This window comes from Phycodurus eques, chromosome 20, assembly GCF_024500275.1.
Source record: "Phycodurus eques isolate BA_2022a chromosome 20, UOR_Pequ_1.1, whole genome shotgun sequence".
In the NCBI taxonomy this organism is placed as follows: domain Eukaryota; kingdom Metazoa; phylum Chordata; class Actinopteri; order Syngnathiformes; family Syngnathidae; genus Phycodurus; species Phycodurus eques.
In genome coordinates, this window is record NC_084544.1 from 9573585 (window position 1) to 9596574 (window position 22990).

At 41.5% G+C, this 22990-nt stretch overlaps 1 protein-coding gene across 1 annotated transcript in view; it reads left to right on the forward strand.

Moving 5' to 3' along the window:
• Positions 1–22990, forward strand: part of kcnh8 (potassium voltage-gated channel, subfamily H (eag-related), member 8) — a 33855-nt gene that overhangs the window by 4507 nt on the left and 6358 nt on the right. Inside the window, exons 2-9 of the mRNA XM_061664458.1 lie at positions 6512–6745; positions 9914–10045; positions 12683–12810; positions 13862–14099; positions 14390–14547; positions 17064–17268; positions 18885–19094; positions 21194–21393. Coding sequence (XP_061520442.1) covers positions 6512–6745; positions 9914–10045; positions 12683–12810; positions 13862–14099; positions 14390–14547; positions 17064–17268; positions 18885–19094; positions 21194–21393 — 1505 coding nt within the window. The remainder of the gene's footprint in view (positions 1–6511; positions 6746–9913; positions 10046–12682; positions 12811–13861; positions 14100–14389; positions 14548–17063; positions 17269–18884; positions 19095–21193; positions 21394–22990) is intronic.

Below are 22990 nucleotides of genomic sequence, written 5' to 3' on the forward strand. Positions count from 1 at the left end.
TGCATGTGTGCAAAGAGAGACGAAGTCACCGAGGACCAAAAAGTAAAGCGAGATGCATTTTCAGCGCTTTGCTTTCGTGCGTCATCGAACTCGCTCTGAGTGCGCGCGAAAGCTCATTTGTCTCTGTCTTTGAATAGAAGGCCACAGAAGAACATGTTTTACTCTCCCATGAGGAACTTTTGTTCAATGCAGCACTTCTAATGAAGTTGTTAATAAGGTTCTGCGGGGATTCCGCTTTATAATGACCACTCCTACAACCCTTCAGAAGACTGCGTAAAAACTCATCAGAGTATCTCGCACAATAAAAGAATCCAGCTGCCTTCCATCCTTCCATCCTTCCATCGGAGATTGAGGTGTTGTGGTACCACTGACTCACTCTCAAATGTAACCTTACGACCCACAGGAAAAAAAGAGTGGGAACTCATCACTAAGTGTGAAATTTAGTCCATTTTTTTAACATTCAACAAGAGGCCCTAATCAGGATTTGCTTCAAGGTTGCCCAGGTTCCATTGTGTAACACTTTGGATTTTGACATCAATCTTTTTTTTTTTTTCTTTCTTCTCATCTTTGGACGGTTGTGGTCTTTGTGTTCTTCAATTGGATTAAGCAAAATTGTGTGAAAGCAGATCTAAAGTTGTCTGCAGGCAGAGAGTGACGACTGAAGGAAGAAATGAGTGTATTTATGACCCTGCGAGGGCGTAATCAATTGACAAGAGTGTCATGAACGGAACAGAGGATAGGACCCAAAAATGCACGAGTCCAAAACAAATGAGAGGTTTAATATACGGGCAGAGGTCAGTACACAGGCAGGCAATCCAAAAAAGGCAACAGTATCCAAAAACGGGAGGCCAAAAGGGGAGGTCGATAATCGGAACAGGGTCTCGTCTTACTGTGGGTCTTGGACGTGGAAACAAGGAATGCTGGAACGCGACGACAAGGTACAACGAACTGGCGACGAGAAAGAACGAGACACGAGGTTAAATGCGAGGGGTAATTAGGGAGAACGAGGCACAGGTGGTGAAGATGCTCTCAGCAGCAGGTGTGTACGAGACAGGGGGAAGACAACAACGGGAACACACACCCATGACACTTTAGTGCTGCAGGGTGCACATGGGGCTCTCATTTTCTGCCAGCGGATTACCTCGGCTCCTCCCTCCCATCCCACTTAATATTGAGCCGGTCTTGTTTATAAGGAAGGCATGGGAGAATGATGCTCTGCTGTGCTTGAGCATAATAGACCTCCCGCAACATGGCACACTTTCCAGACCCACCTGCATTAGGTGAAAATCCATAATACAGTGAGACCATATATATATATATATATATATATATATATATATATATATATATATATATATATATGTGTATATATATAAACATTTTTTAAAAAGAAATAATTTCACCCTTCTCACACACTTTAAACACATTTAAACATATTAAAATACTGACTTTTAAACACATTTTAAATGTATTTGTGCACAGAAAGTGCTGCAAAAGATGAACCGCGATATACAGTGGTGGGCGTTCACTGTACAATGATATCGGATACAAGAGCTGTCTCTAAAATATTGCTAATAATGCTCCATTTTGATCGACTCTGTCAAAGAGACAGAAATTTAATGTACATCGCGTGTAATCGAGAATATATGTACATCGGCCCATGGGCATCGAGCGTTTTTAATTAACAAACCCAGCAATTATAGCTACAGTATACCGCCTCAAGACAACATACATTACCTTGTAATAATAATTAGAAATAAGTTGTTAATTTACGACACGGAGCCTACATGTCCTTAACAGCAGTTTGGGGATATTGACTTCCTATGACAAGTGTGTAGTAAATATTCATTTAAAAATACATCACATCCAGCACTGTCCTCACTATAAGGTCACGAAACAGAATTATTGCTGTCAGCTTAAGATGGACAAACTTCGGAATGAGAGCAGCCCCAGTCGCCACGGGCACCGTGGCTTGTTAAATTGCCTAATTAGCCAGATTCCACCCTTATTCAGCACATCTAATGGCCTGTCCGCAACCATCGACGAACGGGGGTTTCACCAGCGGAATTCTGGGGCAAGTCGCACATTTTTAGCCTCAATTACATCCCGAAAGAAAATGACTTGGGTGGCCAGAAATAATGACAGATATGTTGCCAATGAAAATATTTGCTCAGAAAGATTGCAAAAGAAGTTTGGCTCCCTAATTTCTGTGATGCAGTGACTTTTGTCATTTTTCACTTAATGTTAGTCACAGGATGGAGGCGATTAGGCCTTTGCTGAATGATTTTCTCTCTTTGGCTATTTTCATTTTTGGAAATGAGCAGTGTGTGTGTGTGTGCGTCGCTGTACTTGAGACGCAATTTATTACTTCCTCCAAGCTCAAAAGTGCACGGAGTATTGTTTTAATCATCTTTTGTTGATTTGTTTATTAGAAGCACAAAACAAAATTTTCATTAAACCTTGTGAAGGGTTGCCCACTGAGAATTAGTTGTTGTTATTGATATGAATAATAATGGGAATAGAAGACTTCATTGAGTCATAGATTTTATTCCCCCATCCCAGAATGCAAACGGAAATGGAAATGCCATTAATCCAGCCTCACACAAAAAAGAGCAAAAAATGTTGGGATGTATTTTTAATAACAAATATAGCATTCTATAATATTGTAGTTCATGAAAACATACAGTCATGACATAATTAAACAGAATGTACACAATTAAACAATTTTGGCCCAATGTTTTGCTTCAATTCAATGGACATGTGCTGCTCCTTATAACACTGCTGGATATTTGTCACCAACCACTAAAACTGTCTCGCCGTAACCTTGGGTGTCACGTTATGTCTCACTATTAACTTTGGCAACTCTAGGATGGCATTTTCTTTTTTTTCTTTTTTTTTTGGTCGCTACAATATGTGACTGCTCTGTATTACTTTCTGAGGGGCCGTCATGAAAACTCGCAGAAGAGTGAGAATATGTTTCCATCCGTCACTCCATTGTTCCCAACATTTTTCACATACACTCCATCTCCGTCTTATATTATTGCTTGTCTCAAAGCTTCATCTCTCTCACATCCAACCTTTGCTCTCCCTTCATGTCAACCCAGTCCCTCCCTCGCCCTCATCCGTCTGTCTCTCCTCTACCCGACCGCATCTCTTCTTCCTCACCATCCATCTTTTGCTCTGCCTGCTGTTTGACTAACACCTTTGACATCAAGGCTCTTTTGCGGTTTCCTTGCATCACGTGAATTGTGGTGCTTTAAATAGCTTTGGGTTACTTTAGATGCTGAAATAGGAGTGACCTAATGTGCATATAGAGTGAGCCTCGAGACAAGACAAATGTGGACCCTTCCTGCAGCGAGTTATTAGTTTGGAGTGGGATTTACCAGTTACCAGTAACCAGTTTACCAGTAAATCCCACTTTTCATCTTCAATGCACCGTTGGTATTTTCGGCGGTGGTCTCACAAAAAGATCAGCGTTAAAGAAAAAGCAAAACCTTCTTGTGGTATTATTCCTTTACATGCTCACTGTACAGAAGTCACAAGATTTGCTGACGTCTCACGTAATGTCACGCATGATGATGCTTTGAAGCCCAGGTTTTTGTTTGCCAGAGCATTTTGGATGAAATCCAATTCAAGCAACTTTTGGGCCGTTCCACTTGTGAGTTTCACTTTTTTTTTTTTTTTTTTGCATTTATATTGCATCATTTAAGTTGATTAAAAAAAGCCTCCATGCCAATCTCTACTTGTCCCTTCCACATTGTTCTTCCCTCCTTCCTCTCTCACTTCTGCCGCCATCCCGACTTTCTTTGTCCGTCCTGTGGGAGTTTCCTCAACAGCTGTCAGGCACTATTGTGAGCATGATAGGAAATGATATATGGGCTTCCACATAGGAACCATTAGGCTAAAGAAATTCAGAGTGGGGAGAGAGAGTGGGAGAGAGGAGAATTGGAGAAGATGAGGAGGTTGAAATGGAAAGGAGAGGAGAAAAAAAAGTGTGGTAAAGAGATGATTCAGGCCTTTTCTAGGTGAAAGGAAGCGGTCAAAGCAAATGCTCTCAGGTGGTGGTGAGAGAAGGTGTAAGTGCAAAGAGGGGGGGAAATAAATGCTAGCGGAGAGGACGGCTACCCAAGGGTAGAGAGAAAATGAAGAGTAATTAGGCAGAGCGATCCAAAACGGTAGGAGGGATGAAGCTGGGAGGAGGAGGCAGGACAGAGCAAAGGAAATCAAGAGAAGGAAAAGGGTGCCAAAGTAAGAACGTGAGGAAACTTTGAGGGGCTTACAGTTGAGGGTGGGGGTCTAACATTGGGTATTTCAATGGGAGGGGGCCTGGAAAATAGGACAGGAAGCTGCGTGTGGGTTGTTTTGTGGGGAGTGATAGACATTGGAGGAGTAAAAGTGATGATATTGTCGGTACAAGGATTAAGAAATATCCGCATTCTTATTTATCAACTGTTTGTATAGAGGGCAAAAAATAATAATTTTTGCACAACTGAGGTGATGTTTTAATTCAGGCGTGTCAAACTCATTTTTGTCGCGGGTCACATTGGATTTACGGTATCCCTCAGAGGGCCGTTAAGACTGTGAAACCGTAAATATGTTTCATCGCCTCATCATAGTATTACATGTAGGCTCGTTATGAAATCAGAGCTCAGGGCTAATAGTTTGTTCAACTATAGTTTAAGTTACAGTCAAAAGGGTTTTAGTAACAAAAACTGCTTGCAATATTTCAAAGTTATTATTCATTACATATGGCAATTTGAAACTATGGTACAGACCTTAGCAAGAATCATGGAAGTTGACACACGTTTTGCATTCGCAGGTCACATAAAAAGACGTGGTGGGCCTGTTCTGGCCCGCAGGCCTTGAGTTTGACACGTCTTTTAAATGGTTTCCTTGGACGCTGTGATTGCCCTGGTGATTGGCTGGCGGCCAGTCCAGGGTGGACCTAGCCTCTTGCTCAAGGTCACTTGGAAAAGGCTCCAGCTCACCTGCATACCTAATGAGGATAAACCGTAGATAAAATGGACGGACTTGAAATGTGCTTTGATGAATAAGAGTTCCATTCACCGCTGCCTCCACATCTAAACATATTGCAAATTGTCCCCAAGAAAGACAAAAAAAAAAAAAACATTGCCATCGTAAACATTTGATTTGTAAGGAAAACAGCCAAGGTTTTCACAACTGATTTGGAAACTAGAGTGTCGTCCTTTAAATAATACACTTGTGTATAATAGAAATGATAACGTAAAATTTTTGAGGACACATACATGTATTTTACAGTGTATATATTGCATACTTTTAAACAATAATATCCACAATCCACATTGTCTGTTCTCTCCAAACATTCTAAACTGTCCAACACAGTAATGCAGCAATTTTACTGTTAACATTTCAGTTTCCTGTCAAGGCCTGTCTCTCATGCACGCGAGGCTGCCATCAGACAGGCTACAGGCCTTCGTACCAGGGCACTGAGTGGCCAACGGTCCTGTTGGTCTTTGCTTACCAAGAGGGGCCTGAGGGGCCTCACGACTGACAGCTGGTCCCAATGCAGTGACCGCTTCTGACCATCTGTCTGACCCGTGTATTGCTGCTGACAACACATTCTCTGTGTGTGCGTCCCTCCTTTAGTCATATAGTTCCTTTACTGGTTATCATTATCATCATTGTGCAGCTATACCGAAAGATGTGTCTGGTCAGTTTGTTAAAACAACATGAGTGCCTACAACGGCATACTGTATGTGTATTTTCATTGTATTTGTTCACATCAAAAACAAGAAATATGGGACCAGCCTAACTTATATTGCAACATATCACATAGTTGTCACTCTCGCTTGTAAAATGAAAGCCCCAAAATGATAGAGCACAAAACCTTAACGGACATATACAAGGCCTCTGTTCTTAGCTTGCAATATTCCCACACGTAATTTGAGTCTGGGTGGATTCCTTCAACAAAGCCTGACGTGCAACATAAAACAATTAAATACCAGGGCTGCCGGGGGGAAAAAATGAAATTACTGATGCAGAAAATAGATTTTTGTAATCAAATGATGAGAACAAGTCACTTTGCAGGATGACTCGTGCAATGAATTATCAAGTTGGAACCCTTGTCTGATTTACGTAACAGCTTTGAATGTGAGTTGGGTTTTTCCATACTGTATGTGATTGAGTATTCATTGTGCAATTAAGCACCTGCTCCGAGTGTATTTAACACACTCTTGTCCCAACGCCCACATTATAACAGTTATGATAAGAAACTATTCATCATTATTATATCTTATCTGTACAGTTTAGCATTAATCTCCAAATATCGTATTGCTACCCACATAGCGGAGGCTCCCTTTTAAAGTCATGCAATTTAAAAACAAATATTACAAATTGCAGATTTTCACCAATTGTGGTTGGCTCTGGAATGTCTCATCTGTATTACTTATCCTGATGAATTTGGCCGATCTGCCTATTATCTTAAGAGCGATGAGACAGTCACTTACCCCAGATCCCTTTCCTCCCGCAGACAGCAACTTCATTCTGGCCAACGCTCAGGTGTCCAAGGGCTTCCCCATCGTCTACTGCTCAGATGGCTTCTGTGAGCTCACAGGCTTCTCCAGGGCCGAAGTCATGCAACAGAGTTGCGTGTGTAAGTTTCTCTACGGCCCCGAGACCAGCGAAAGTATCATCATCGGCATCGACGATGCCTTGGAGGGGCGCAAGGAGTTTAAGGACGAGATCATGTTTTACAGCAAGACAGGTAAAGTGTGAGTTGTTCAGCGGCTGTCATTTTGTTGACTTTTGTTGGAAAGTGTACCAAAAGAGACGGAAAAGGGTTTCTTTTTCTCGGAAATACAATTGTGTGGGCTCCCTGTCCAATTCTTACAGTCATCTCAAAATCACAACACATTCCACCAAATGTGCTATATTTTGCTATAATGTTGAAGTATGTTTAGGGTTTGCGGAAGAGCACATTGTTTTATTATTATTAGCAGATTAATAGTTTCTCTCGTCCTTTTGGGGTATGATAAAATAATGGGTATGATAAAATAATAGTTAATAGTTTTCTGAGATGTATTTATTTTTTCCCTCGTCAGGCAGCTTTGCTGCATCAAATAATCCTGTGGGCAAGACATGCAGGGATTGAAATGGGATCTTTCCCCATCCATTATATTAAAAGTTCAAAAATAAGATAATAGCAAGTCAAAAAGCTATTGCAGAAGGAATAAAATACAAATATATTGACCTGCTTGTGAAAAAAAAATGTCAATTGTGAGTGCTGTGCAAAATACAGTACCAAATACAATACATTACGGTTAGTACAAAATCCTACAAGATTCTTATAAGATAATGTCTAGTACAGTAAATGTAATATCCATTGAAGAGCGCACTTTCAGAATAATCACCATGTCTCCTTTACATATATGTATTCATAAAATTATGGTATTTCTCAGCGTCTATTTTGGTCGAGACTTCATTTTAGTTGTCATTGATGTACAGCAGCCATGGATGGATCCAATTAAGGCTGACGAAAGGGATGATGTGCCATTTTCTGTTCCACCATCATTATTCGGTTATTAAACATAATCAATGGCACGTCATTCCGCTCGGAAAGAGTCGAGGTATTGGATGTAGACTCGTAGACAAGTGTTGTCAAGTCAAGTCAAGAGAAGAATTTACTTTGGATGAGTTCACATACACTTGTCAGATGGCTGTGCTCCACACTGGGTCTAATCATTAAAAATACAAACATACTCACCACTAAATCAACAATCAGTCATAGTGTCATATGACTTTTGTTTCTGTTACAGCTATGTCAATTTATTCCTTCACTTGTATCTAACACCTGTCTCTTAGTGTTTCAACTTTCTCCTGTTTCAAAATGTATTTTTCCAAGTTGAGCATCCACTGTTTCCAAATAGTATCCTTTTTCAGTTTACGACATCGTTCCCCGTTTCAGTCCTTTTTGTTGTCGTCTCAGCTTGAAACCAAAACATCAGCTAATTGTTATGCCGACGACACCCTGCTGTTCCGACTGCTGCAATCTTGAAACGCTTCACTGAGCTGGGGATTCCAGGTCTAAGATTGCTTTTATCTTCAATTAACACCGAATAATGAATGAAGAAAAGGTGTGACACTCAATTGATTCATGGTTGAATGGAGGCGCAAGCTTTCCACAAATAATGGGTCTGATGTGTAAAATGTCTCCCTTAGTGCACAATTGCACACAGCGTCAAGCAAACACTGCCTGAGTCATCAGCAGGGAAGCAAGTGTGAGTATGAGTGGGCGTGATGGGAGGGAACTCCATGGGAGAATCTTGTCATTTGCATTTCATTGCTACTCCATGAGAAGACAAGAAAAAAAGAAAAAGAAAAACTCTTGCATTTTTCAACACCTGTCAAAACGTTGTGTTTGGTGCTTTGTGTTAATCGCACTCACACTGAACTGACAAAATATGAACACATAGCATAACACAACAGGAACAATTACTAGACGGAATAATATATCAATAAATATATAATATATATATGGAATAAATATGTCATATTTGCAATACAGTTTCCTCAAAAAGAGGGACACATGCTTATTGTCACTCCAAAATGAGTTTATTTATTCAGATGATGATGATGATTTTATATCATCTTTTTTTACTTACTGTCAAAATGTCAGTATGATATTCTGACATTTTGATCCTTGCTTAGTATTGTCACTGCCCAATGAAAAGTTTTTTTATTTTTTTTAAAGCACTCATCCATCCTTGGATTTTCAATGCAGTTTATCCTGTTCAGGGTCACAAGGGGCTCAAGCCTAGCCCAGCTGACAATCCCTGGACTAGCCAATCAAAACACATACATAGATAAAAACAACCATTCACAGTCGCCTTCACACTGCCACCGAGTGGGAACTGAATTCATTTGGCCTACACTGAAGTCAAGCGAGTGAACCATGACGCCGTCACTGACTCATGTCTGAAAACCACAAAAAGAAAAGAATGTAAGTTTTTTTTTTTTTTTTTCTTTACAAAAACAAATACTTTTGGGTCAAAAACTTACATTTGGATTGGCTTTCCATATTATGTCCACATCATTCATAGTGTCCTATCAGGAAAGCTGGAAAATTCATGTTCTCTTCTATATTATGAACCTCTAGTCTTTTGTCCAAAACCTATAATACAAAACGTAATAATATACTATATTTAAATACTGTACACTGGCATACTTTATCCATCCATCCATCCATCCATCCATCCATCCATTTTCTACCGCTTAGCCAAGGTCGGGTCGCGGGGGCAGTAGCTTTAGTAGGGACGCCCAGACTTCCCTCTCCCCAGCCACTTCATCCAGCTCTTCCGGGGGGATCGCGAGGCGTTCCCAGGCCAGCCGAAGGACGTAGTCTCTCCAGCGTGTCCCGGGCCGTCCCCGGGGTCTCCTCTCGGTGGGACGTGCCCGGAACACCTCACCGGGGAGGCGTCCGGGAGGCATCCGAATCGGATGCCCTAGCCACCTCATCTGGCTCCTCTCGATGTGGAGGAGTAGCGGCTCTACTCTGAGATCCTCAGAGTAGATGACCGAGCTTCTCGCCCTATCTCTATCTCTCACCCTGCGGAGGAAGGGTGCTTCTATCCGGGATCTTGTTCTTTCGGTCACGACCCACAACTCGTGACCAAAGGTGAGGGTAGGAACATAGATCGTGTTTATAACCCTTTAAGCAACGGCTATTTGAACACAAACCATACATGGGTCAATATAAAGGCTGTGTTTCTCCCAAAGGGGACCCAACTGTAGATGGGCTTACTAATAAGTCAGGCAGTCTGTGGTACAGTACATTGTTGCACTATACTGCTAAACACACACACACACTCACAGACCATAAAACCACTCTGACTAAAAGATGGTCAGTGTTAATAAGAGTGTTTTCCCATTTCAGCTGTGCTCTTCTGGTGCCTGTTGGACATTGTACCAATTAAGAACGAGAAGGGAGACGTGGTGCTCTTTCTGGCTTCATTTAAGGACATCACTGACATTAAAGCCAAAACCATTCAGGAGGACAAAAAGGAAGGTCAGTGAATGCATGGAGGTGTTCTTTCCCCGCTGCTGAAGGGATTCAAAGGGTCAAGACACCAGATAAGGAAACATCCTTATACAGGTTCTCCCTTCCCTACCCAAGAACTTTTTCTTGAAGGAAAAACACATGCAATATCATCATTTTTGTCGCTAGAACCTTTCCACCTGTTACCCTTGAACATTTTGAAGGAATTTACATTAGTTGCTAAAGTCACTTTTCATATAGAAAAGATGACATGAATGACATTGATTGAGCTATTTATTTAGCAATGAGGTCATTGTGTATGTGTGCCCGCATGTGTGTGTCTGTGTGCTCCTCGCCTGCATCTACCTAATTGCGCTCATTACCGTAGCTAAGACAGAACAGGAAGCATCAACCCAAAGTTATTTTTGCTCACATAATGAAAAGCTTTTCAACCTAAAATGAAAGTGGCTGATACAGCATGCGTCTACAGACAGAGACAAACACCCCACTGTAATAACTCGGTGTATGACAAGCTTGCTGAAATTAGAATATGCACAGTAAGGATAATTTGCATTTTGATGTCTGCCTATGTGGAAATGTAGCAGGGACTTTTACCTGTTAAATTGGAACGTAATAGAAAGTTGATTTCCCCATCTGCTGCATCATGCTTCTACGTTTGTATATTTAAAAACTATATTCTATTGATAGTTTGCAGTGATTAAAACGACAACCCTAATGATAAACGTGTCTTCAAATATATTTTTTGCACGGTCAATTGTTATTATTCTTTTTTCAACTTCGACCACAACCTAAAAGATACTTGGCTCTCCACGTACCACTATTGTGACCAACATGAAATACAGTAGACCGTCTGCCTCGGCTGGTTGATTTGAGATGGGGAGACAGAGTGGCGCAACAAAGGGTAGATAGAAAGCGAAAACAGAATTAGAGGGGTTGAGCATCCGGGAAAGGGATGAGAGACCAATGGGCACAACAGCAGCTGTATCAACACGAGTAATCATCCCATTGAATGATCTGATGCAAATGGATTGAACTTAAAAGTTAAATACAACCGAACTGTACCCGACTGGACCATCCGCCAACATCGCCCGGACTCACGGCTGTGGTGTCCTTGAGCATGACACTGATACCCCGAAATGCTCCCCGGCCGCTTCAGCTGCCCCCTGCTCCAGTGTGTTCCACTCACGTGTATGTGTTCACTGTGATGGATTAAATGCAGAGAACAAATTTCGTGTGCATGCATGCATGTTCATGACAATAAAAGATGATTCTTCTTCTTCTTCTTCTTCTTCTTAGGCAGTGATTCGTTCGCACACTACTGCCACTACACTTTGGGAATCATTGTGACATACAGTAGATAGATGAAAAAAGACACATTATTTGTAGTAAACAATAGTTTTCAGACCAATAAGGTGAAATTGGATAATTTCCCACGGCACTCCTAATGATCACTCGTAGCATAGTAATGTGCCAAGGCACACTGGTTGGGAATCACTATTAACTCCCTCATTTCTATTTCTAGCCTAATGTTGCTTTTCTTACATCGTTAATCCACACTAGCATCTATTACATAGCCATATGCTTCCGTTCTCCAGCTTTGTTTCCACAACACCTCTGGACCCCCACGTCCCCCACAAGAATGCTTCCAACAGCAAAGCGATATTCATTAGGTCTAAAAATAAAGCATTTCTCCTTCTCCGCACTCCTGCCGTGGCGGTGCCTCTTTATGGATGGGCCCTGTCTGTTCCCCTCATCTGGGGTCTGTCGGCACTCAATGACACACCAGAAAATGCACACGCTTTCCAAAGGACACTGCAAAGCAGTTAGCACTTCAGTTCTTCCTCTATTTTATTGCCTTTATCTGCGCTCAAGCCAATCTGGACTTAACCCATTCCAGTAGGTTCAGAGCACGCCAGCAATAACACTGCCTATCCAAGTTCCACTCTCAACACGTCACTCTCAACTATCCATCTCACGTACGACTATTACACACACATACTGTACACGTACACACGAAAGCAGTTCAGCAGCAGCAGCAGCAGCAATTTACCATAACAAATCTATCATAGTTGACTTAACTGCCTCTGCCGAACATTGCCCTGCCCTGTTGGAGAACGCGTTCATCAATCAATACCTTGGGTAGCGTAATCTGTCTGAATTCAAAATAGGAAACAAAGACATTGGGCCAGTACAAAAGATGCAATAGCTCATATTAAGATAAGTGTTTGGTGGGGAAAGACAGATGGATGTTTACATTTTAATGCTTCAAACTCAAGGCCCGCGAGCCAGAGCCGACCCTGCGTATCATTTTATGATGCCCCTGTGAAAGTGTACCAAAATGTTTCCCTGAATTCTGTTTAAAAACTATCCATAAAGCTAGCCAACAGTACTAACTACCCTACCGCGCCACTGTTGTCCCAGAACTATTTTCAAGATTCAACGATATTACCAATTTCATCTGGATGCAATTTTTGTCTTAACATCACTCACGTTGAGTGGCGTTAGCACTAATTTTGCTGTCATGTGCTCTGCATGCTTGCTCCATGCTAAAAGGAATCATCAAGATGTAATGAAAGCCAGAGAATTTGTTGGGATGTGTTTTCTATAAGTGCACAAATTTTACAAGAGTTGAATTTGTGTTCACAGAGCGGCGGCGTGGCAGGATCAAAACTGGCTCTCCTTTCAGCTCTGCTCGTATGCGGAGCAGCACCGTGCTGTACCACGTCTCTGGGCACCTCCACAGCAGAGAGAAGAGCAAAATTAAGCTCAACAAGGTATATCTTCACACTCTTCAGACCACCAGACAGATGGAGACGTAATAAAAGGCCATCTATTTGAGGGTGTTTGAAGCAAAAAGTGGAAGGTCGAAACCTGATGTGAACAGCAGACACTTTTTAATAGCCCCCACCAAATTGTGATTCATCATCTGCTATATCACAGATTTTTTGAAGCAATCTTTCTTATGGCTTATTTGAGTATAGAGGCAAGTCCGAATTTAGAGTTAGAGTTGTGCGCCTTTAGTCCCGTGTTGTGCTGAGCAATGAGCAAGTAAAAGTCGTTCCCACAGAGAAGAGAGAATATATGCCTGTGAGTATTGTTGTATGCTCTGCTGGTATGTGAAAAAAAATGTATGTGTGTGTTAAAAGTAGCAGTTGTTTGTTTAATTGCCATGATGCTAATTGCTAATTTCTGCTTTTTAGCTTTAAGCTATTTTATATGAAATTAGATGGTTTGGGTGAACATTTTGTTGTTTAAATATACAATGTTTTATTCTCTTTTGTTGTCAGTAAACGTGAACTGTCAGTAAACGTGAACTGGGAATGACAAATCCAGTACACAGCTTGAAGCAAGCACGCATTTGGAGAACAGTATAAGCGAGAGAGTGAGAAGAGCTGCTAAGCGAAAGTTTGAAGAGTGTGTTTGATGAGTTAAATTGTTTTTAAAGACTGCGTCTTCTATATATAAAGAAGTTTCTCGAGATTACAGATTTTGACTTGTTATGGTTGGGTCTGGAACATATGGAACATAAACAGGGGTACACTAATTTATGTCAATGATTTCTTTATCAAAATGATCAGGTTCCAATCAGGTCAAATGAATGTGCTGAATGTGAGTTGTATCATAATAATGGGTTAATACCTGATTTCCAAACCATTTATAAACCCTTAGTTAGGGTTTCCCTATTGGAAATTAGTATGATGCATACGTGCTTGAAGTGGTGGCTTATGATCATTATTATAATAATTTAAAATCACAGCAGCAGAAATTGTAATTGTAATTTTTCAGGTGTTTTTATTTTTAAATGTTCTTATGTGTCCTATCCAGAATGTATTTGGCGACCCTCCCGCCTTGCCAGAGTACAAGGTAGCAGACGCCAAAACGTCCAAATTCATCCTCCTGCATTACAGCACGTGCAAGGCCGGCTGGGACTGGTTGATCCTGCTCGCCACGTTCTACGTGGCCGTGACCGTGCCGTACAACGTGTGCTTCATCGGCGACGACGACGACCTCACTCGCAGCACGACCGTCAGTGACATCGCCGTGGAGATTCTCTTTATCCTGGGTGAGTTGGGCCTGAGTTTATTGGCCTCCACCATGTTTTCATTAGTGTGGCTTTGAGACTTTGCTCGTTGGTATGTGGATGGTTTCCTAACATATTGATGAGAATCTACACATTGATGAATGAACATTTAAAAGGAATCCCTGTTTGTCCTCATGGTGCAAAAACGTTTGGTCAGTCATCGATTACACAGGTGACAAATGCTTAGGTGTGTTTAACTGTTTAGCTGAGGTCGGCACTTTCTTAGTATGGCTGTTATCAATTCAATCAATGTATGCTGTATTTCTCCCCAGATATTGTTTTCAATTTCCGCACCACCTACGTCAGCAAGTCAGGCCAAGTGATCTTTGACGCTCGGCAGATTTGCTTTCACTACCTGACCACCTGGTTCATCATCGACCTGGTGGCCGCCTTGCCCTTTGACCTGCTCTATGCCTTCAAAGTCAGCGTGGTGAGTAGCCTATGGCACTTTTGCTCAACCCCCATGGCTTACAATAAAATAGAACATAAACATCCTTCGATGATCAACTAGAAAATTAGCCTATAATAATATTTACAAAATATATAACAGAATGAATGTTTACCAGTTTTTAAGACACCCACACATCAGTAGAGTATGCCAAAGCCTGTTGATTGATGTTGTGTTGAACAGGGACCCTCACTAATCCTGTCAACATGCGTGTGGATTGGAAAGCACATCTGACATTCCGCCACGGCAACTTCACATGGATCGTTCCCATTGCTGCTCCGCTGCCTCTTTGATTCTGTCTATTGATTGCACATACAGATGCTTTCAATTGTATTTTATTGCATCATTAAAACATTTTCTGCACAGCTTGACTCAAACGCAAGACGCCCTTAAGGAGAGCACAGTGCAAGGGGAAGCCCAGCGGAGGAGCAATTAGGTGGAGCTGCATGACTCGACCCTCGCCGACTGATACTTTGCTTTACGATGCCGTTTGCTTTCACTTACAGGATCCTCCGAGTCTTCAGGTTCACTATATAGCCATCTCAGTCACACGTGTTTTAATGATCGGATGTAAAAACAGCTTCAGCACTTATTCGCACTTAATTTGAGGTCCGATGGCAGTGAGCTCAACTCGACTCACTTCGCAACAAGCAGCAGTTTGGCAGACAGAGAACAATTCTTCTTCTTCTTCTTCAAACAAAAAGAAGCTTTAATGCCACTCCCAGTCGAAATATGCTGTCAAACTAAACATAAAACAAAGAGATTTACAAGTTGTGTATTGAAAACAACCACATGCCTTTGCCTTAAAGTCCCCTATCTTGATACAAACAAACAATGCAAAACACCATAGTATGCTAGCAAATCATTGGTGTCGCGGTGCTATAACCCTTTAAGCAACAGATATTTGAACACAAATGGTGGAATAGCACATGTAGACAAACAACAATACTCACAGGCATATAGTCTTTATCCTCTGTGAAAAATGACGAATATAACTGCAGTTACCGAGTCACTTACTTTAGTTGTTAAAGTCTTCTTCGTTTGTATCTGCATGACAGTATAATACTGCCCCCGCAGTTCTAGTCTATTAAAATAGAGCCCTGTTTATGATACCGTATATGTATATGCACCATTAATGTTGTTCAACAAAAAAAGTCAGGTCCCAATTATTGGTGGATGCCATTATAAATGTGGCAATGCACACCTCCCAAGCAAAGACTAAATATAGCTTTAATAGTGGAAGGAAGGAGTGGGCACATTGACATGCTGCCCCTAGGCAAAGGTTCTTGTTTGGTTCCAGACTCTATTAATGGAAATACCACACGTTCCCAGGAGATCACAATTTAGGTTTAGGGCCACTGGGCCTGAGGCCTTCTGCCGCAAAGGAGACCAGAATCTAGAAATGGCCTGTAATTGCTGAAATGTTGATTTCATATACTGAATCGATTCCCTTCCATCTCATTATTTCAGCTGCACATGTTGTTTTTACTGTACATGACACAAAGGCTTTAATACTAATAATGAAACGCGAAGCACCATGACTAACATCGATTGGTGCTTAATACCGTATAATGAAAACTGGGCCTGGGTACCTCAACTGATGTTGATGATGCTGATATATTTGCAGATAGTGCGGGATCTGTAAAAGAACGATCTGTAAAAGTTGCTGGGGAAAAAGCATTGCTGCCGACAGGTGGAAAATAAATGAGTGTTGTTTTTAACATTACATTCTCGTGTACAAATACCACCAAGAAAAGGTGACTAATCAAGTTGCAATAGTAGATTTGAGAGGCAATGGAAAGCGGTGACAAGGGCGAGATGGACGAGGGACGAGACGAAAGAGGAAGGCAGAACGTATGTACGCTTGCGTTGTTTACTCGTGGAGGAGAGGGGAAAGTGATCTCAACATAGGAGGGATGCAGGGTGGTGATAGATGGTGGTGAGAAGATGAAGCTCCTCCCTAAGGCTCGGTAGGAGGCTTCATTACCCCTCGTCCTGCACAGCGAAAGTGTGTGTTGGGGGCGGGGGGAAGCAATGCACGTAGGGGCAACTCTGAAAAGAAGTGAGCACACATTTTTCTTCCTAATATTGTTCAAACGCGATCACCATGTATTTCTCTCCATTACACACTCACTCACGCAGGCACATCTGCCCTCTCTTCCTTCTTTACTCCCCCCAGTTGCAACATTATACAGGTATATACATCTTCTGTAGCATTTATGTCCCACTTTCTCACGCTCATTCCCCAGTCGGGCTCCCGTATGCACACACAAATATACATGGAACATACGGTACGTCCTCAACGCAACGTTACCCATCATCCTTGTCCTACATCCCGCTAAATAATAGCTGCGTTGCATGAGGAGCAGCTGCGAAATACTCTAGATGACTTTTGTATTTCATCCGAGCGAAAGGTGTAAATGGGAAACTTAACATCTCAACAACTGCATCTGCCAAATGTGCGACTTGATCTCATGCCATTTATCTTTTTTCACCAGGTGTCTGTGGTGCACTTGTTGAAAACGGTGCGCCTGCTGCGTTTGCTTCGCCTCCTCCAGAAAATGGACCGCTACTCGCAGCACAGCACCGTGGTTCTGACCCTGCTCATGTCCATGTTCGCCTTGCTGGCCCACTGGATGGCCTGCATCTGGTACATCATCGGTAAAATGGAAATGGAGGCCAACGCCTACAACTGGGATATTGGTGAGCAATGTTAAATGAGGAATTTGGAGAAAAACATTGATATTTTGCTTTGAAGTGGATTCTTTTCCAGTAACCTGAGTCAATTACTCTTCAAAAGTCAAAATGATGCACTAAAAGGAGAATGTTGTTAGGAGACTCCTAACTACATTTTGCTTTCATTTCAGCTTCATCTCAGCTGTCACTCGATAGCCAGGGCTCCACAAAAACATCAATTGCATTGCGGTGTAATTTCTCAGTGTTTTCACATCAGTTGACCAGCATGTGTTTTTCTCTTCAGGGATTGCATTTGAAGTACAGTGCTAAAAATATAATCGCAACGATTTTGGTTGGACACGCCATGATATTATGAGCACACGAAAGGTCGCAAACCTTAAATATGTGCAGTTAATGGTGCATTTTAGCATCTACATTTAGATGATGATGAATCTTCAGTTTTATTTATTCCGTTTTTGTGTAGACAGGCGATCGTGGGGTAAAAGTGAGACAGTGGTGTGATTCCTCTGGTAATTAATGAGGCTTTCCCCTCAGTACGCAGGTCCCTCATATAATGAGACCCCCTGGGTTGATCTCTGGTCAGTATCGATGAGGTGCGCCGTTCGCAAATACTTCTTCCTGCTGTCCTCACAAGCAGTTCCGGATCAGCATTGACTGGGCCATGACAACGACGCCGTTTCCGTTTGAGCAATTACTGCATCTCAGTGTCATAAAATACAGGAGGCAGAATTCATGTGTTGTCTCATAATTATGCATTTTTTATGGCGAACCTGTGCTGAAGTTAGGCAGCGGTGAGGGGCTTCCATCCAATTACCATTCATCAGTGTCTGCAGCGGACTCTCCAGGGATCAGCTGCGTGTCTCCACTCTGACTTGACCAGGGATTTGTTCTGCTTCCAATTATCGGATACCCTTCTGTTGAATCCGTTGTTCTAGATGTAGCCACGACGGAGCTTTTTTTGCTTACCACGATGTCCAGAGCCTGCTGCTTTTGGCTTTATACTGACTTTTATACTGATCATCTGAGCATGCTGTGTGGTAAAATATCGGAAAGTCCCGTTTAATCACTTAAACAATTTGGGATGTGACTAGTCCGATAATACAGCAGAAAATTGTGAAAATAACCGAAGTCGGCATTATTGTCTAACTACATGCTGTGACTAAACAGCATGGTATTCCTCGCAGGGAAAGTACCAGTTTACAATCAGTTTACTCTTGTGGAACATTTTTAAATTGTTATTATTTTTTTTATTATATCTTTACACTTGATAAAATGCCCCAATGCGTTAGCTAAGAAAAGCCGGGGAGACCTACTTCTTGACAAATAGTGAGCCCACATTTATCTCTGTCAGGTACTGGTCACTGCGGACAGACTACATGTCCTATAAAGTACAACACTAGTTTGAACTTGTAAAATATATTTCACCATGACGGCACGCGTTCTTCCCGGTGACAAAAGCCGAAGCTTCTCCGATGGCACGACTAATAAACTAACCCTGAAGCCCCCCTAAAATAGGCCTAACGATGCCACTGCCAACGACCCTTTATAAAGATGCCCTAATTGGAAATATAAATATTAATGTGTCTGCTTTCTTTGTACCCATCACTATGTAATATAACCAGGATGGCTGCACGAGCTGGCAAAGCGTCTGGAGTCGCCGTACTACCCCGTCGGCAGCGTGAACAACGCCACCAGCGGCCCCCCCATCCGCAGCGTCTACGTCGCATCTCTCTATTTCACGCTCAGCAGCCTCACCAGCGTAGGCTTCGGCAACGTGTCGGCCAACACTGACGTTGAGAAGATCTTTTCCATTTGCGTCATGCTTATAGGAGGTATGCAAAAGACACGATCTAAAAAGATTGCCTTTGCTGAGCTTTGGTTGATGCTGTCAGAGAGGTATTTATTTCACAATTATTGTGGTTTATTCCAAAAACAGTAACAAACATTGTTTACGCTTTGAGGGCACATACAGTGGTGCCTTGAGGTATTGCATGAGTAACCCAATTTCTTTGTTCTGAGTTGCGAGCAAAAATTTGAAATACAAGTGCTGTATGCTGCAGTGAACGCAACTCAACTCACTTGACAACAAGCAGCTGTTTGACAGATAGTGAACAAGTCTTCAAAAAAGAGGTTTCAAGCTGTTTATTGACACTCCCAGTTGAAGTTTGCTGTAAAACGACACAAAACAAAGAGAATTACACGTGGATTTAAAACAACCACATGGCTTTGCCTTAAGTCTGCTTAGTTTAACATTGCAAAACGCCATGGACATGCTAACAAATAGCATTTATGCGGAAGAGTTATACCACTTAAACACTAATGGTGCATCAACACATGTAGACAAACAAAATAACAATACTTACAAGCATATATTCTTCATCCTCTGCAAAGAAATACTAGTATTACTGCAGCTTACTGAGTCACTTACAGTAGTTGTGAAACTCTTCTTTTGTGTCTGCATGACTTTGATATACTTTCCCCAGAGGCCAGGTTGACAAGACACTAGAAGGAGCTGCAAAGAGTTAATCATGATGCACAAATGTCTTATTAAAAAAAAAAAAATTACCAAAATTGTTGTTGTTGTTGTTGTATAGGGCAGGCTAGAAATGACTAATGGCATTTCAATGGGGAAAGATGATTTCAAATACGAGCGTCTTAAGAGAAAAAAATCAACTTCTATTTCAAGGCGCCACTGTACAAGAAAATTCAACAATAGGGAGTTGCACAAGAACATGGAAAATCTGGTATTTATACATTGAACTTTATATACTACTGCATTATCATTATAGTTGAACTATGGAGAATATGTACACTGTTCTAATGTATGTATTTATAGGTTGATATTGTTTTGTTTTTACAATTAAGAATCTTTATTGCTGCCTATTGACATGGTTCCTATAGTGAGACGGGTCAATTTCAAACACCCTCTTACATGACCAAATATGGTCCCCTTCCCTATGAAAAGGCCAACCTTCAAACGGCTCTAAAAGTATCATTTAAAATTGCCACTTAAATGTGAGATTTTGTCGGTCCTAATGTTTTGGATATCGAATTAGTGAATGAAGAATCCAAGTAGCTCCATCACAAATGCTGAACCTGCACAATTACGCACGCACTGTAGTTTGACTCTAATTTTGCAGGTACATTAATCAAGTAGATCAAATTAGGTCAGTCTGATCCAGTTTCTGCTCGTTGAGCCAGCGTTTGCATTTAGGGGGTATAGAGAGGTAACCGTGGCGGGGTCGTTCCCCGTGGACATTTCACCCTCTCGCCTGCAAAATGTTAAATGTTCACGAACGCCTGGAGGCTTCTGAAATCACCAGCACTCAATTTTACAGAAACACACGCTGCAGTACATGACTCTGTGCTGCACAGCGACAATGGTAAAAATTTTGGACATGTTTGGGACGTAAATTGTAACGTTTGCGAGTTATGAGGCACAAACTGATAAAAAATGCGTCTTGCCTCAAGTAGTGACAACATCCAGTCAGTCGAGAAAACCCTTCGGTGCTTTGCTGCACTGCTTCCAGTACGTGTGTGTTGCTATTTTGTTGTCCAATCAGATTTCAGCGAGTATGTGCTGCCTTGTCAGTCAAATCTGCGCTGCGCCTCCGTAATCAGAAAGAAGTGCTGGCCGACGCAACTAAGTATGTTCTAAGGTGGGGGTTATAAAGATTTTGCGAACCTCTGTTGTGTCGTATTGATGATTTGTGTAATTTTGACGATAGTGTTGGTATTACGAGTTGGATTATGTTGGGTAAATCCCCACTGAAGGCCCAAATACCAAATCCACTGCCTGCCGCTGAAATCACAGTTACTAGCCACCGCCACTTTCTTTTCAAAGGAATTCTTATGATCCCCGTTGGGTTCTCTCACTTTCCTTAACTGACACCCAAATGCATGAGTTATTTTCCCCCTCTGTTTCCTGCAGCTCTGATGCACGCATTGGTCTTTGGCAATGTGACAGCCATAATCCAGAGGATGTACTCCCGCTGGTCCCAGTACCATACCAGGACCAAAGACCTCAAGGACTTCATCCGAGTTCATCATCTGCCGCGCAGCCTGAAGCAGCGAATGTTGGAGTATTTTCAGACAACCTGGTCAGTCAACAACGGCATCGACTGTAATGAGGTACAAACAAGAGGTCCCATCTCCTTTGGTTGGTCAAAGGGGATTGGAGGTGTCATTGTCATGAAATGAGTTCCATCATTTGGGAAAAACATAAAGTTTTATAACTTTTGTATTTTTTAAAAATTGTTTTGTACAGTAAGAATTTGAATTTGCTGAATCATTAGTATCCTAAATCAAGTTTCCCCATTGAAATGAACGGAAATGCCACTAATTCGTTCCAGTTCCCCAACAAAACACCACAATGTTTTTATTACATATTTTTAATAAAAGAAGTAGCACTGTATTGTAAAATAGAAATTAAAACCTAAAAATCATCCTAAAAGAGAATGTAAAGAAATAAACATTTTTTATGAAGTATATTTAAGCCAAAGGTCACACACATTCTATGTAGTACATTTGTGCTACAAACTGCCTTGGTGCTCGCTCTCTCTCTCTCTCTCTCTCTCTCTCTCTCTGTGTCTCTCTCTCTCTCTCTGTCTCTCTCTCTCTCTCTCTCTCTCTCTCTCTCTCTCTCTCTCGCTCTGTCTAGCGCTCTCGTAAGTTAAGGAACCACTGTATTTTATTTTATTTTTTTTGCAAAATACTTGTTAATTTATAAAATTGACACAACCGTGTGCATTTGTGGATTATTTTCAAAATTGCCGTGAAATGGCAATGATGGCATTATCTCATTTTCAGTTGTTTCTTTCAGTTGTTCAACCAATTCCGTTCTACTCTTACGCACTGCACCATATTACACAAATCGGACAATCGAATGTTATCCTAATGCCGCAGGAAGCGATTAAAGGAGATAAGTGACTTACAGTACATGTTTGGTATCTATCTATGTCGCTAAAAATAAAGGGAAAAGCTAATCCTTTTGAGAACAATGTTTGGGTCTAATTCTCCAAATGTTTGAATTCTGCTAAATATTGAGGAGAAGTGATAAAATCATGCATAAACATGTATGAACACAAATATGTCCCATTTGAATTGGTGGAGTCAACATTGTTTTCTTCAAGGTGGAGCATCATTACAGAGGTTTCTTAAGGACATCCGTGAATTGTGAGGAACAGTGTCTCGTTCCCATCTTGAGCGAGCCCCGAAGAGTAAGTGTAATAGCAGCACTTGGCTCCAGGCTGCAAATGGCCGCGCGAGACAGCTGTCACGATGTCGCAGCGACGCTGAGATGGAGCGATGCTGATGAATCTCAGACAGATGAATTAAAGATGAGCCTCTTGATTACAGTCGGCCAGGCTCCGATGGCTCATTGATCAGTCTTACTGGGTGCCGAGCTCCGGATTTTAGACACGGAAGGAGACAGACAACTCATACTGTATGTTTAGCATTTTCTAAAATCTATATAAGATTGAGAGACTTTTTTGGATTGTATTTTGTAGGTGGAAATAGTGTGCAGTTGTTCATTCATGAGCTCCAAGGCAGAAGCCTCTCGCTCAAGTAATACTACTTCTTCTACTACTACTACTACTACTTAGAAAGAGTAACACTAAAATGTAGAGTGAATAATAATACTTATTTAGAATGATGCTTGTATAGTACCGGAAAATTGTCCTTGGGTTCCCTTGAATGGCCCAATATAAATCTATGCTATAATTAC